This window comes from Schistocerca gregaria, chromosome 5, assembly GCF_023897955.1.
Source record: "Schistocerca gregaria isolate iqSchGreg1 chromosome 5, iqSchGreg1.2, whole genome shotgun sequence".
In the NCBI taxonomy this organism is placed as follows: Eukaryota; Metazoa; Arthropoda; class Insecta; order Orthoptera; family Acrididae; genus Schistocerca; species Schistocerca gregaria.
Window position 1 is genome coordinate 387,822,014 of NC_064924.1, and position 18,076 is coordinate 387,840,089.

At 38.2% G+C, this 18,076-nt stretch overlaps 1 protein-coding gene across 1 annotated transcript in view; it reads right to left on the reverse strand.

Moving 5' to 3' along the window:
* Nucleotides 1-2,493: 2,493 nt before the first annotated feature.
* Nucleotides 2,494-18,076, reverse strand: part of LOC126273140 (uncharacterized) — a 98,576-nt gene continuing 82,993 nt past the window's right edge. The window contains exons 11-12 of the mRNA XM_049976597.1: nt 17,661-17,801; nt 2,494-3,046 (exon numbers count right to left, since the gene is read on the reverse strand). Of these exons, the coding sequence (XP_049832554.1) occupies nt 2,775-3,046; nt 17,661-17,801 (413 nt within the window). The 3' untranslated portion in view covers nt 2,494-2,774. The remainder of the gene's footprint in view (nt 3,047-17,660; nt 17,802-18,076) is intronic.

Consider the following 18,076-nt stretch of genomic DNA (forward strand, 5'->3'; position numbering starts at 1 on the left):
CCTTTACTTTTATTCATTTTTTACTCTGCTGACAGATGCTGAAGGTTAGAAATTCAGCTAAGTTTTTACATTTTTGAGACTGACAACCCCATTACAGATGTTCTTTGCCCAACAATTGATAAGTATATGCTCTACTTCTGTTACAAATTTTATTAGTGTTTCATTTTTTACTACCATTCTGTGTACATTTTTAGTATTGTGAAGCATGGAGCAGAACAAAAAACACATGGGAGCAAATGTGTTTATTACCCATATGAGAAAGAAACTTAAGATAATGTAGATCAAGCTGTTCCAGCTTGGGCACTTGCCCTGGTCAAGTGCCCACAGTCAGAAGTGTCTAAGTGGCTAGTGAGTCCGCATAGACTACCTGGAAGATAACCTATGATAGCTGCACCTGCCTGTAGGTAGCTGATGGGTGTCTAAGGCTGCCCATGTCCCACTGGGAAGCAGCAGCAGCAGTGGAACAGCTTGATGTAGAAGGTAACTTGGAGACAATAAGTGAATGAGTGCCAAGACAGCAGCAACTGATGTCATTTAGACCCAATACCTACATATAATGCTCCAAGTGTGATCATCTTAACTACTGCAGATTAGAAAAAATTGCAACTGATCCAGTAACAGTACAGCTTTCGATTTTCGCCATTCAACTTTGTTTCTGCCATTTTTTCCCAAACATTTGAGGCTTTAATAAAACAAATTGGTTACACATGTATCATTCAAAGTATTTTCCATCACTGGCCACTACTTTCTCCCATCTTTCGAGCAGTGTATGAATGCCGCATCGAAAAAATTGTTCATCTTTTGAAGCGATCCACGAATAGATCCAATTTATGACTTCTTCTTGAGATCGGAAGTATTGTTCAGCCAGGCCATGCACCATTGATCTAAACAGGTGACAGTCAGAGGGAGCAAGACTTCCCGTTTTAACGTTTCCAAGTATATTTTGATCTCTTTTGTAACATGGGGTTGTCGTGCTGCAAAATCACTTTATCGTACCTGTCGCTGTATTGCGGCCATTTACCTTTTAATGCTCTGCTCAAAAACGCAATAATTGAGTTCGATAATGAGTACCCATGATAGTTTCACTTGGTTTTAACATCTCCTAGTACATGATGCTGAGCTGGTCCCACCAAATGCAGAGCATGATCTTGGAGCTGTGAATATTCGGTTTGGCCATTGATGTGGTAGTATGGCAGGGATATCTCCATGATTTCTTGCATTTAGGGTTATCGTAATGAACCTATTTTTCATCCCTGGTCACAATGCAATGCAGAAATCCATTCCATTTTTGCCTCTGAAGCAACTGTTCACAAACACAAAAATGGCTCTAGACACTATGGAACTTAACATCTGAGGTCATCAGTCCCATACACTTAGAACTACTTAAACCTAACTAACCTAAGGACAGGATTCGAACCTGTGACCATAACAGCAGTGCGGTTCTGGACCGAAGTGCCTAGAACCGCTTGGCCACAGTGGCTGGCTCACAAACACACAAACCCCCGTTCAACACCACTTGGTTTCAGCTCACATGGGACCAAAGTTCTTTCTTTCTTAATCCTGCCCATAGCCCTGAGACATTTTGAAATGACTTGCTGTGTCACTCCTACTAATCATGCCAATTCATCAAAAAATGTTCAAATGTGTGTGAATTCCTAAGGGACCAAACTGCTAAGGTCATCGGTCCCTAGACTTACACACTACATAAACTAACTTAACGCTAAAGAAAACACTCACACCCATGCCTGAGGGAGGACTCGAACTTCCAGCATGAGGGGCCGTGTGATTAGTGTCATGGTGCCCCTAACTACGCGGCTGTGTCAATTCTTCTTGAGTTTGATGTGAGTCTTTACTCAGCAATGTCTCCAATTCTGCATCTTCGAGCACATTCTCTCTTCCACCAGTATGACGGTCTAAGACATTAAAATCATCATTCTTGAAGCATTGAAACCACTCACGACACGTTCTTTCACTAATAGCATCCTTACCATACGTACTTGAGAGCATTCGATGAGACTCAGCTGCTGTTTTCTTCATATTGAAACAAAACAGTAACACCTCCTGCTAATGATGAGAATTAGGCTCGTAAACTGACATTTTCAATCAAGAACAACTTTATGATGCAGACACAAATTGACTAACGTTTGAATGATGTTATGTGACCGAGACCCAAGCTAACTGCCTGATGTCTGCGATCAGTTTCTTTCGACCACTACTCACCATTGTCGCCACCTATCGGCAAACAGTGGAAGCAAAGTTGTACACCTTGTACGTGTATGGCTTGTTTCATCACCACACACTGTTTATACAGCAAATTATTTTTGATCACAATTTTAGAAATGAATTCATATTATAGCACCTGAATTAATAACACTTTGTAATGATGAAAAATACAAACACAACACTTCAAGATTCGTAACTAAAGATATTTTCTCACAATCTATACAGGGAAGCCACAATGGTCAGTCATAATGATCATGCCCTTACACAAAATATGTTGTATATGTGCTGTATAATTGCTTTTAATTAATAAATGTAGCATACATACTCATAATATGATACAATCAGTACAATGTAGTTCATCACCAGCAAATTCTTTATATAAATAATTACTGGAACAGAACACCAAAGTTGTGCATAAACAATAAGGAATTGATAGTCATATACTGTACTTAGGCTGCAAAACTGAAGCACAACAAATAGGCATAGATTATACTGTATTAAATTATACATTTCTTAGAGGCTACCCGTAACTGTACATTTCTGTTTTGCCCTTATACTGAATTTCTAGGTTTGAAGTAACCAGTGCTTAGAACTCCTGCAGCAGTTGGCCAACTTTGTCTGTACATGGGCAAAACATTTGCGCACCCATCTTCACTATTTGTGTTCTTACACACACAACTTAGTCTTAGTCTGTAAACAGTCATCTGTCCAGTATTTATGGAAAGTGGTGTTGGCTCAGGCTTCTTTTCCACTATTTTTGTGTTATAACATTCCTTAACTACTCTCATCTTAAGAGACTCTTTTTCTATTCCAAAATATTTGCCTGAAAAAGACAGTATAAGAGTTCATTAACAAGACCATTAAGAACTATACAAGTAAAAGTTTTATGTTAGGTGTTGCAGCATAACATGTAGAAATATACTTAACTTGTTTACAGGCTTTATTTTAGTGTTTCATTTAAATGTCCTTTCATTACCCAGGTCACATAAGCAAATGCTTTCTCAAACCACACCAGAACGGAAGAAGGAATCAGCCAACTCCATAATTCAGAAGCATATCAGCATTCTATTAAAGTGATTTATTTAAAAGGCAATGGCCCCACAAAGACTGCAGCAATTTCACCATGTTAATGATGAAGAAGTGGAATTTTCTCCGACAAAACAAGATACTTGCTGGGTGGTAAAGAGAGACAATTCACGGAAGGTTTTTTTTTTCTTTTTTTAATGAAATCTTCTTAAGCATTACTGAGCAAGGTGATGTAGCGCTTCAGGAACTGGATTAGTATTCAGGCAAAGTGGGATTTAAATCCCCATCTGACCATACATACAGGTAGAGCCCATTATGAGCAGATTCACTACCTGCATTTCTACATAGAGATGATGTGCTGCCATTTGTCAACAGTACATTGGGGTGGTAATAAGTCAGTGCCTCTAAATGTGCATCTTTTGTCGTGTTTATTGAGAAGTGAATTGTCAGTTCAGGTCAGTAAAGTTGTGAAGTTCCACTTGACAGAGCCTGTATTTAAAATGTCAGGTAAGAAAGTGTGCCTGTCCAACGAAAGAAACACATACAAAGGTTGTATTCAGTAGAAACAAAGTTAGAAGTTTTGGATCACTATGACCTTCAGTGTGTTTTGATACTTTGTGACTTCACTGTGAGAATATTCATAACACTGCAGAATCAATTCGAAAAACTATTCAGTCTTAACTAACTTAAGTGTGACTAAATCTTGCTTGGAGGTGATGGAAGAATGGGAAAAATGCTAAGCCACTGATTGAGCACGAAAACTAACAACATGTGCCTCTCTCTGGAGCTGCTGTGCGAGCTACAGCAAAGACAATTCAGCACCTTTCTCATCCAGCTGGGGTTGGTTTGACTAAAAGTTGTAAAGCTGTGATGAATGCAAGCACAATAACATGTGTGTTTGCAAGCACAATAACATGTGTGTTCATAGCTTTTATTTTAAAATCGACATGCTGACTTTTAGTATAGCTCATGATACCAACATGGACATACATTGTACAGCACAAATTCTTGTACTGAAGAAGAAGATTGTGTGATGCTGTATACATAGATCCAAAGATGGCAACAGAGAACCATGAAAACCAGTCACATATATGAATAAATGGTCTAAGGGATCTTGGCAGTTAAAATTTTATTCAGTATTCATACATTCAGTTTAATGTTCAGTGGTGATTGATGTTTTCAGAGATGCAGGGACTGACATCGTTCCAAAATGTATGAATGATCTAAGGAGGAAACTGTGTGCCAATGCTAGAAGATGGAGTGATCAGTGACATCATCATTGCAACAGGAGAAAATGCAGACATGGCATGGCCAATTGAGTTTACTGATGTTGATGAAGAGAATGTGTGTGACCTCCTAATCTCTCATTCCAAGGATATGAGAAATGAAGATTTGATACTGTTCAGTGAGAATAGTAATAAAGAAGAAACGGGAGTCAAGGAAGTTCTGCCTGCTAGTATGTTGGCATGAAGAAAATGGCCGAGGCCTTCGAAACAATCAAAGCTGCAATGAAAATTTTTGAGGAATATGATCTTGAAGAAGTAAGGAGTGCAATAGTGAAGGGAGAAGTTAAACATACTCTTAAATGTTACAAAGAGTTGTACAGTCAACTGGCAAAGAAGAGTACACAGCTGAAAATTAAACACTTCTTTGTAAAACGGTATGGTACTCTGAAAACATCAAGCGCCTGGTGAGAACACTTCAAGTACAGAGGATCTGCATGTAAGGAAACTAAACTGATTGTAGTGCTATCAAATTATTCTGAACTTATATGATCCAGAGGCTATTTAGCCTAATGAAAATGGTTTTAATGTATTATTATGTGTTTCACAGTTAAATTTCAGAATGTATATATGTTACTTTAAAATGCATTTCAGAAAGATGATAATGGTTCCTTTTGGTAAAAATACTAAGAAATTCTATTTTAAACTTAATATGTGAGTAAACAAGGACCTGACCCTAACCCTGTATTTTACATGTAAAATGACTTGATTTAAAATGGATGCAGTATGTGCGGTGACTCTGCAGAACATAACTATTGCATACAATGAGATTTACCTGTATTTTAAGTTTTACACTGTTTCCCAAAATAAATCAAAGGAAAATGGTTACAGTAATAAATATTCATTTTCAGCATTTAATAACAACTATGGCTCCACAGTGGCACTACCACAATTTTTAATAGTTTAGTCCTTTTCTCTACCAATTTTATATCTTAATGGAAAATCAGCAAAGTGTTAAGTGCGACTTAATGAGAGGAACATTAATGGCAACAGAAAAATACTTATATAAATAGAAAGTAGCAAAACTTAACAAATACATTTGATTAAAGTAGACCATTGACCAAAAGTCAGAAGCATTGAGTTACTGACAGGAATACACACACACAAAAAGAAAACTTGCTAGCTTTTTATGTTATCCTTTGATGAGTTAAGTAACACACACACACACACACACACACACACACACACACACACACACACACACCCACACACACACACAAAAGTGTGAGCCCATATGTGCCTATGTCCCAACACAGTGCTGGCTGGACTAACAGTACCGATACTGTATTTCAGCAGGTGTACTTGTTGTGGTGGGGTAATGTCGGGTGGGGTGAACAGAGGAAGCAGGAGGCAGAGAGAGGGACTTGGAATGGATGATTAGCAACTCAGGGGGAGACAGCCAGTCTTCAGCTTAGGAATGTCAGAGGGAGGGGTGATAGGTATACAAGTAGGCTTGTAACGCATGACTGTATGGGATGATAGGAAGTAGCACATGCTGAAGGTGGCATGGGGACATGACTTGGGAGGGGGTGAGAGGACATAGTCTGTGAGAGCTGTAGTGTGAGGGAATTTTTGCTGTGGAAGGGATGTCAGCTATCGAAATGCAAGGCCCGGAAACAGTTTGGCATAGAAAGATGCCTTGCAGGTGCCCATAGATGTGCCATGGATTTGTTTGTGTACCTTCTGCTCAAAGGAAAAGATGTTATGGATCAGGATATAGTTGATTAGGCGTATAAAGAACGAGGTGGTCGGTTTAGAATCTGAAGAACATTGGGAGAGGTAGTGTTTGATAGTGACAAGCCCATGTGCATGAGAAATGTTGATGTACAGGGAGATGGCATCAAAGTGATGAAAGGGATCCAGGAGGTAAAGGGGTGGGCATGGTGAAAAGTGGGTAAAGGAAGTGCTTAGTAACTTTGATGTGGATGCTAGGTTTCAGGGGTTCGGTTGGAGATGTTGGTCAAGAAGAGTGGAAATTCTTTCAGGGCAAAAATGACAGCAAGCTACAGTGGGATGTCCAGGATTGTTGGGTTTGTGGATTTTGACCATTACACTGACTGCAACCAGATATTATCTGGTACCCCTACCCCCCCCCCCCCCCCCCCCTCCCCTCCTCTTAATCATCAACACTAGAGCCTGACTAGCTTTGGAAACAAAAAGAATTTTCTTTCAACACTTTTATTTTTAAAACAATGGAAGATAGATAATATCTAGTTTTTGTAAGTGTTTCATTGAACAACACACTATTGAGTCAATGACACAATTGGTACTGCTTCATTTTAACAATGTTGTATTATAGAATGTTGAAGCAATTCTCAGTGCATCACTAGTGCTACCTTCAACTCCTTCTCAGAAAAGAAAACTAACTATTCACATTGAGACAAATGTTATGAAACATGCTTCTTCTGTACAGCTACCCATATCTTGCATCCCCATTTAAAATCAACAAAATTAAGACACAAGCACTATACATTTTATCATTTGTAAACCACTTGATTGCTGAACTCCTCATTTCTTAAAAATGGAAGACTTCAGATGGCCAGTGCTTTGTTGCTGACCATAGCCATTAGTGTTACTGATATGTTGTGCTATCAGTTAGTTCGTTTACTGTTGCAAACTGAATAATGAATCAATTTGTGGTCGACTGGGGGAACTATCTACAACTCGTAGAAAGCACTTTAATGAGATATTTAGGCACATGTGATGTATATTTATCAGTTTTACTGTCACAGATGCATGATCCCAATTTCTAAGTAAGTGTGTAAAGGGTGGACTATGTGAAGAAGATACCGTTTGTGCATTCATTTCATAAGCTGCAACCACCTAAACATGGTGTCATGTGTTAAGGCTCATATTTGGAAGGAAAAAAAATAGTTATTGGTAACTTATGTAAATGTTGTTCGTCTAACCAAATAGTTATAACCAGTTAACCCCAGACTGTTCAAAAAATTGAGCTCCCACATAGAAAACAATTTCAAACATCCAATTACTTCACAAATGAGATAATGTGTTAAATATTTGACTTTAAGTGTGCAAGCAAGAGAGAGTTTATGAAAGATTTGAAATTATGCATAAAGTTTGTTGGAAGTTACTAAGTGCTCTCATTTTGTAACACTGGATGAGTATGGTCTGGGTAATTTGTGCTCTGTTTAAAGTGAAAGCTAGATTTTCATGCATCTAAATGTTTATGACGTCATAGCTTCCTAAACTGTGTGTTGTACAATGATATAATTTTGCAGGTACATTCAGTGTTATATGTGGATACTGTACACAAACTATGTTATGAATAGAGTTGGCAGTAAAGAAATAATAAACTAAATAGTCACGCCTGATGTCACAGTTTTACTGCATGAAAAGAGAAAATGTACTAAGGGATAAACTATTTTCCCTTCATTATTTTGAGGGTGGTGTCGGCACGAAAAAGTTTCATAAAGCTTTGTAACAACCCTGTGAAAAGGAAAGTTGCTACTCACCATATAGTGGAGATGTTGAGTTGCGATAGGCACAACAAAAAGACTGTCACAAGTATAGCTTTTGGCCACTAAGGCCTTCATCAAAATTAGATGACAAATGTACACATAAGCAATCAAGTAAGTGCAACTCACACACACAGATGACTGCAGTTTTGGGCAACTGAGGCCACAATCAGTGTGGCCTTGTCTAATTTTGATGAAGGCCTTACTGGCTGAAAGCTATATTTGTGACATTCTTCTTGTTGTGCCTATAACGACTCAGCATCTCCGCTATATAGTGGGTAGCAATTTTCCTTTCCATGGTGTCGTTACATTCCATCCTGGATTTTCCATTGTTTGGTTTCATAAAGCTGTGAAACTATGTGTGAAGTTTGTTGAAAGTCCAGAATGAGAAGTTGCTAAGTGATCTCATTCTCAAATACTGATTGAATATAGTCTAGGTATTTGCACATTGTCAGTTATGAGAGCTTTTTTAAATTTTTAAGTTAGGTCAATAATCAAGTGCAATATTGAAAAATCAAATTTTTGATGGCCCTGGAAGCCATTAGGTAAGCAATCTGCAACTGATACTGGGCTGTGCAATAGCGGTTTAGTAATACAGATTGTAACAGTCTTTTAAAAGCAATTTAATTTGATGAACAATTTTCAGTTTTACTCCTCGGAGAATTTAGTTTTACCCCAGGGTGGGAATCACTTATGTAGGAGGTTGGTGTGTGGGGTGAGTAGTGGTGATGAGGGAGGTGGACTGAGGGGAGAGGTTCAAGAATTGTCTATGGATTTCAATAGGCATGAAGGATACCTGGGATGGGATCACTCTGGTAGAGCTTGTAGGTGAAGGAATCAGACAGTTGGCAGAGGCCTCCCTTCAGGTAATCACTAATCGTGACAGTGGTGGAGCGTTTGTCTGCAAGGAGGGTGATTAGGTCAGGATTTGTTTTCAGGTTGCGCATCGCTGCCGTTTGTTCTGCTGGAAGGTTAGTGTTCTTAAGAAGAGACCTGGTGAAGGATGGTGAAGCCAAGTTGGATGTAAGGAATTCCTGGAAGGTGACAAGGGGGTGGTTAGGTGAGAGCAGGGGAGTGTCATGGTTGGATGGTGGTATGAACTGGGAGAGGCAATGTTCAATGTTCGGATTAGACTGACTTTGATGGAGGGATTGGCAGCTAAAAAAGGTTTCCACTGCAGGGATTAGCAGAAGGAGAACGGGTCTCTGACAAGTAATCATAGTTAAACCTGGATGTAGGACTGAAGGTGATGTATGTGGATAGGACTGAAACTTCTACCTGACAGAAGGCCTTAACCAAATGCCTGATTCCTCCACCTACAAGCTCTGAGTGATCCCATCCCAGAAGACTAAGATAATCTCTAATCCTTAGTGAAATCTGCAGGTCCTTCCCAGAACCTCTCTCCAGAGCCTACCTCCTTCCTCATTCCAACAACATCCTGTACATACACCTCTACATGTTCCCCAAAATCCGCAACTCAGTAATCCTGGAAGCCTCATTATAGCTCGTTATTGTGTTCCCACTGAAAGAATTTCCGTTCTTCTTGACCAAAATGTCAACTAAGTGCTGAAAACTTAGCCTAAACTTAGCCTCCTACATCAAAGATATTAACCAATTCCTTCACTATCTTTCCATCCCTACCTGACACTGTCACTGTCACCTTATACATCAATGTTCCTCATGCACATGGCATTGCTGGTATCAAACACTACCTCTCCAAATGTCCTTCAGACTTCAAAACCACCACTTCATTCTTATACACTTTAACAATATATTCCAACCCACAACTACTTTTTCATTTGAAAGAAAGGTGTACAAACAAATCTGCAGCACAGTCATGGGCACCTAAATGGCACCTTCCTATGCTACCCTGTTTATGGGCCACCTAGAGGAAACCCTCCTAGCCTCCCAAAACTCCCAACATTTAGACTAGTTCAGTTTCATTGATGATAAATTCATGATATGGACACTGGGGCAAGACACCCTATTCACAGTCTCTCACAACTTTGTCACCTTCTCTGCCTTCTGCTCCACTGTGCCCTACTCTAACAAACACACCACCTTCTTGGACATTAACTTCTGCCTCTGTGATGGCTCCTCCCACACCTCTGTTCACATCACACCCTCTAACCACCAATAGTACTTGCATTTGAAACAGCTGCCATCCTTTCGACACAAAAAAATCCCTCGCATACAGCCTAGCTGCCCATGGATGGCATATTTGCAGTGATGAGAACTCTTTTGCCCAGTATGCTGAAGTCCTCCTACAATTGTACATCACTCTTATTCATTATTTAAACATAGTTCCATAATCATGCTCAGAGCACCACTCAATGCCGACTGGCTGTCATGTCATCCTCTGCCACAAAAGCCTTTGGATGTGGTCCGTATACTCCTCTTGCAGTCAATGTTGTGAAGGAAAAATCTCTGTCAGAACTGGGAATCAAACCCCTATCCTCCACATGGCAATTAAGACATGAAGACTGGCCAATGATGGAGGCAGACTCTTTCTTGATTACATCAACTCTAATTTTGCACAAGAGTCAGATTATCTAGTAAGGAGATGAATAAATAAATAAATAGTACCTGATGAGAGGTTGAGCATGAGTCAATCTTTGAACACTCAGTCAAGTTTGATGAAAACTGAGCTTTAATATCCAAAATCAAATAATGGAAACTACAGGTTGAAATACCAACAGTGTAAGGAAAAGACAGATTGCTACTTATTGTAAAGATGTCACTTTAAGTTGCAGCCAGGCACAATTAAACGACACATGTTAGCTTCCAGCCACTGCCTTCATGAGAAAAAGTAAGAGAAGCACACACCCACATTCATTCACATAAGAAAGTACACCTCATGCACAGATGACCATTAACACTGGCAGTTCGGACCAGAATCTGATTCTGGTTCGAGATGCTAGAGATTGTGGCCATACACGTGTCAGGTGTGCTTGCTTGTGTGAATGAATGTGTATATGTTTCTCTTCTTTTGCAACTAAGGCTGTGGCCGAAATCTAACATGTAAGTGCCTTTTAATTGTGCCTGTCTGCAGCTTATCATGTCATATTTATGGTAAGCAGCAGTCTATCTTTTCTTTACACTATCGATAAACTTTTAATATTCAGTTTTTCAAGATGTCTCAAACTTTTTCATTTGCAATGTCTGTAAGCTGTTATTTCAATGCTACTCCTTTTCTCTTCAGTTGACTGTTGCCACTTTGACATAGATTATTAAATATATTTTAAGGTCATATTTTGCATTGACTTTAATGATTTCAGTTTCTTTACATCACATAACTAATTTTAGATTCCTTAACCTTCCATTTCCCTTTTTCTCCTACACTCTCTTTTCTCCTGACCTCGAAATATTGTTTCTGAGCAAATGAAATCGTATATTCTGTCCTGCTTCTTGTGTCCAGCCAGACTATAATCTTTGAAATTTCACTTGTCTGTTGCAACTTGTATAACAATCCTTTGACATTCACCATATCATATGTTGATCACCATGTTTCACAATGCTATTAATTAATTAAGATAGTGCCCCATCACAATATGGTCCAATGAAACAACAGAATATATGTTAGAGATCCATCTCTTTGACATTTATATCTCATCACATATAGAGAATAAAGAACTTTCCAAACAGTTTGGAAATTTGTCGCAGGATGCCCATTCAGACAAAAATGTCAGTTGACTCACCAATATACAATAACAAAATGGAAATAAGCAGAATATTTAACTCTAACAACAAAAATAACAAGTAGAATCTGTACAGTACACAACTGGAGAAGAGCTTTAGAATTAGAAACTATGTTTTTTAAATAATTTTTTATGAAAACTATATTTTTGTTACAACTAATAGAAAATTCTGCATAGATTAAATGAGAGAAACTAGTGGCAAGATGAAGCTTCAAGTAAGCCCATGATGTATGCTCTAACAGAATAATTTGATTCTGCAGTATGTAAGGGAGCAAGAAATAGCCAAATTGGCTGTATGAACAGACCAATACCACATTTGCTGGATACTATTCAATAAAGTTCCAGTTCAGCAGTTTATGATCCATGTTTACTGACAATTTACTCGATACATTTAGCCCACTGCTGTCACAACACTACATTTAATTTGAGAATAATCTTTTTAATTGTGATTTTTTCGACACATGTAAGCATAATATGTCATAATTGAAGTCCATTATTCTATTCTTCAACTTTAGGAATAAATACAAAAACAAACCAGGTAGAAATCTATCAAAACTGTGATAATGTACACTGATTTTTTTTATTATTCTTATTTCTTATTAACTCTATTCTGAAAAGTTTGAAATCACTCAAAACAAACAAAACTTCATTTGAAGGATTAAAAATAATAATTATTATTAATTACCTTTTATTCGGTTTGCTGACTGCAATCACATAAAAAAGTTCAATGAAAATAATTCATATGATTATAGAAATGTAAACAAAACTGTGAAGTTGAGAATTTTTTAATGATATACCTTACATTTTGCAGCATTAAAATTGTCATTGCTAAAAAGTATGACTTTGTTATAACAGTGGTCTCACATAGAAAACTAGTGTATTAAAAATTGTAATCTTCAAGAAATTACTGGCACATAACCATAGATTATAAACAGAGTAAATGAGGCACTGAGAACCGTAAGAGTTCAAAGCACAGACATGATGTTTTGTGAAAAATAGATTTTTGTAAAAATCAAATTTGTAGGCAAACCACCTGTCTCATAGTTTTGACTTATTTTTTTAACCATGTCTAAACATCCTATGAAAAACTAATGTATCCACTTGTTGTTGTTGTGGTCTTCAGTCCTGAGACTGGTTTGATGCAGCTCTCCATGCTACTCTATCCTGTGTAAGCTTCTTCATCTCCCAGTACCTACTGCAGCCCACACCCTTCAGAATCTGCTTAGTGTATTCATCTCTTGGTCTCCCTCTACGATTTTTACCCTCCAAAGCTGCCCTCCAATAATAACTTGGTGTTCCCTCGATGTCTCAGAACATGTCCTACCAACCAATCTATTCTTCTAGTCAAGTTGTGCCACAAGCTCCTCTTCTCCCCAAATCTATTCAATACTTCATCATTAGCTATGTGATCTACCCATCTAATTTTCAGCATTCTTCTATAGCACCACATTTCGAAAGCTTCTATTCTCTTCTTGTCTAAACTATTTATCATTCACGTACCACTTCCATACATGGCTACACTCCATACAAATACTTTCAGAAATGACTTCCTGACATTTAAATCTACACTTAATGTTAACAAATTTTTCTTCTTCAGAAACGCTTTCCTTGCCATTGCCAGTCTACATTTTATATCCTCTCTACTTTGACCATCATCAGTTTTTTTGCTCCACAAATAGCAAAACTCTTTTACTACTTTCAGTATCTCATTTCCTAATCTAATTCCCTCAGCATCACCCGACTTAATTCGACTACATTCCATTATCCTCGTTTTGCTTTTATTGATGTTCATCTTATACCCTCCTTTCAAGATACTGTCCATTCTGTTCAACTGCTCTTCCAAGTCCTTTGCTGTCTCTGACAGAATTACAATGCAAACCTCAAAGTTTTTATTTCTTCTCCATGGATTTTAAGACCTACTCTGAACTTTTCTTTTGTTTCCTTTATTGCTTGCTCAATATACAGATTGAATTTCATTGGGGATAGGCTACAACCCTGTCTCACTCCCTGCCCAACCACTGCTTCCCTTTCATACCCCTTGACTCTTATAACTGCCATCTGCTTTCTGTACAAATTGTAAATAGCCTTTCGCTCCCTGTATTTTACCCCTGCTACCTTCAGAATTTGAAAGAGAGTATTCCAATCAACATTATTAAAAGCTTTATCTAAGTCTACAAATGCTAGAAACGAAGGCTTGCCTTTCCTTAATCTTTCTTCTAAGATAAGTCATAGGGTCAGTATTGCCTCACATGTTCTAATATTTCTACGGAATCCAAACTGATCTTCCCCGAGGTCGGCTTCTATTAGTTTTTCCATTCGTCTGTAAATAATTCTCATCAGTATTTTGCAGCTGTGGCTTATTAAACTGATAGTTCGGTAATTTTCACATCTGTCAACACCTGCTTTCTTTGGGATTGGAATTATTATATTCTTCTTGAAGCCTGAGTGTATTTCACCTGTCTCATACATCTTTCTCACCAGATGGTAGAGTTTTGTCAGGACTGGCTCTTCCAAGACTGTCAGTAGTGCTAATGGAATGTTGTCTACTCCCGGGGCCTTATTTCGACTCAGGTCTTTCAGTGCTCTGCCAAACTCTTCACTCAGTATCATATCTCCCATTTCATCTTCATCTACATCCTCTTCCATTTCCATAATATTGTCCTCAAGTACATCGCCCTTGTATAGACCCTCTAAATACTCCTTCCGCCTTTCGCCTTTCCCTTCTTTGCTTAGAACTGTGTTTCCATTAAAGATCTTGATATTCATCCAAGTGGTTCTCCTTTCTCCAAAGATCTCTTTAATTTTCCTGTAGGCAGTATCTATCTTACCCCTAGTGAGCTAGCTAAGCCTCTACATCCTTACATTTGTCTCTAGCCATCCCTACTTAGCCATTTTGCACTTCCTGTCGATATCATTTTTGAGATGTTTGTATTCCTTTTTACCTGCTTCATTTACTGCATTTACTGTATCCACTTATGTTATGAAATTTTAGTTAATATTTTGGATTATTAATATTAATGTTAATTTACAAAATTTTCATACATAGGATAATAAAAATAGTGTCTTTTTGACAGATGTAAAGTTTTTAATTAATGTGAAACTAGAACCAGAATGTAAAGAACAGATACTGACTGCACCACACCTATTTCCACACTTCGTGGTCCTTGTTATAATCATCAGTGTTATATGTGGCTAGAGGTTCAGATGAAACTGTCTGTCCACTTCAGGCATGGAATCTAATACTTTTGTCAAGTGTCTATGTTTCAAGGGTGATATTTGCCTTCCACCTACATTTTTGAGTGCTGGGTTTTGCAAGGCATCCACAAACTGTGGTGAAATGACAAATGGTGATATCTCTTGACATGGTTAATGGAAAATGGTGGCCTCCTGAGATTCCAATGAATAGTACATCACTTTAAACAACAATTTCTGGTAATATATTGAAAAGGTAATCATTACAAAATTTCTGAAATATACACTGTTTTCATACAAATCGACTTCTGGTTGGACAGTGAGGTTGTTAATACTCTTAGAGGTTCTGAATTTCTCAGCATCCAATTTACTGACCAGAATGCTGAATCCATTGAAGGTGAGGTTATGGTGGGAAATTTCTTTATGAGCTTCCAACATTTATGAAGAAATAGGCACCAGTGTAGACAGTGAGCACTCGTACAACAATGATAATTTGTGCTCTGAGTCCATATGGAAGTAAATGTCACAGAAATTGGTGAGACAGCTTTTTGTGAATGTTCATATATACAGTGTGGGTCTACACCAGAGATAAAGCTGGTTCTCTGTAAGATCAACAATTCTGAGGAGCATGCACACATCTACATCTACATATATACTCCGCTAGCCACCAAGCGGTGTGTGGTGGAGGGCACAATTCACGCCAAAGACATATCCCCCCCCCCCCCCCCCCCCCCGCTCCCAAACTATTTATCGTCCATGTTTCACTTCCATACGTGGCTACACTCCATACAAATACTTTCAGATATGTCTTCCTGGCACTTAAATCTATACTCGATGTTAACAAATTTCTCTTCTTCAGAAATGCTTTCCTTGCCATTGCCAGTCTACATTTTATATACTCTCTACTTCGACCATCATCAGTTATTTTGCTCCCCAAATAGCAAAATTCCTTTACTACTTTAAGTGTCTCATTTCCTAATCTAACACCCTCAACATCACCCGACTTAATTCGACTACTTTCCATTATCCTCGTTTTGCTTTTGTTGATGTTCATCTTATATCCTCCTTTCAAGACACTGTCCATTCCATTCAACTGCTCCTCCAAGTCCTTTGCTGGTGCTATAGAAGAATGCTGAAGATTAGATGGGTAGATCATATAACTAATGAGGAGGTATTGAATAGAATTGGGGAGAAGAGGAGCTTGTGGCACAACTTGACTAGAAGAAGGGACCGGTTGGTAGGACATGTTCTGAGGCATCAAGGGATCACCAATTTAGTATTGGAGGGCAGTGTGGAGGGTAAAAATCGTAGAGGGAGACCAAGAAATGAATATACTTTGCAGATTCAGAAGGATGTGGGTTGCAGTAAGTACTGGGAGATGAAGAAGCTTGCACAGGATAGAGTAGCATGGAGAGCTGCATCAAACCAGTCTCAGGACTGAAGACCACAACAACAACAACGACAACAACGACAACAACAACAACCCCCCCCCCTCCCCCTCCCCCCTCTGTTCCACTCGCGGATCACGCGAGGGAAAAACAACTGTCTGAATGCCTCAGTACGAGCTCTAATTTCCCTTATCTTTGAATGATGATCATTACATGATTTGAAAGTTGGTGGTAATAATACATGCTCTACATCCTTGGTGAAGATTGGATTTCGGAATTTAGTGAGCAGCCTCTTCTGTTTAGCATGTCGTCTATTTGCAAGTGTGTCCCACTTCAAACTTTGTATGAGATTTGTAACACTCTCGCGATTGCTAAATGTACCAGTCATGAATCTTGCCGCTCTTCTTTGGACCTTCTCAATCTCTTGAATCAGACCCAAGTGGTAAGCGTCCCATACAGGCGAACAATACTCTAAGACTGGACGAACTAACATATTGTAAGCTATTTCCTTTGTTGAAGGACTGCATCGCTTCAGGATTCTACCAATAAACTGCAATCTAGAGTTTTGCCTTACCCGTTACTTGTGTAATCTGATCATTCCATTTGAGACCATTTCTAATAATCACACCCAAATACTTGACTGATGTTACTACTTCCACAGACTGATCATTTATCTTGTACTCATACATAAATGGGGATTTTCGCCTTGTTATATGCAGTAGATTATACTTACTAATATTGAGAGATAACTGACAGTCATTACACCATGCATTTATTTTCTGAAAATCCTCATTGAATCCTTTGAACACATAATTTTATTGTAGTCTTTCAAATACACAAAATAAATGTTGATTGTTTCAATCAATGTATTGTCTTTGAGAGCTTTTTTGATATGTAGTGTTATGACAATGAAGTAGTAGTTCTGTCTTTTAAAAAATAGCTATCATGTGCCACCACACAGAGAAATAACAAATTGATAATTCAGTAGAGTGTTTTAATTTATGTATGTAATGAAGTGGACCCCCTAAATCAAAATAACACGACTGAGTGCAGTTAAGTTCCAAAACTTGACTACATTATAGCACCCCCTTTCCAGTTTATCTACTCATGTGCTAAAATTGCTGTAAATAATGTGGAACTACACAAACAATTTTCTATAACTGTATCATGTTTGGAAAGTTGAGTTGTAATAATTGGTTTGTTCAGCTAAGATTTCATATCTCAGATACAAATTAGAAAGGTATAGAGATGCTGTAAGTGTCAGCAGAGCTCTGGGTCTGAGCACTTATCAAGCGCACAATTTTAAAACGACACAAATGTTGATAAAAGTCTGGGTTTTTGTAATTATACATCAGCAAATGTTCATTGACATACCTTGAAGTTTTTTCTCAATACATTCAATCTGTTTTGCTGACAGAATATTAACATTGGGAGATGGCTGTATCCAGTAAGTAGCAAAAATAACATCAATGCTTTCAGTGTCACTTGCAATTACAGTTGGTGTTGCTAACACACCTGTGAAAAATTTTTGTAAAAAATATAATTATTTGAAATATAATTTAATATAGAAAAAAGTTTGTACTTCAAGAACAAACAATGTCAAAAATTCAAATGGCTCTGAGCACTAAGGGACTCAACTGCTGTGGTTATCAGTCCCTAGAACTTAGAACTACTTAAACCTAACTAACCTAAGGACATCACACACATCCATGCCCGAGGCAGGATTCGAACCTGCGACCGTAGCAGTCGCACGGTTGCGGACTGCGCGCCTAGACAAACAATGTCATATG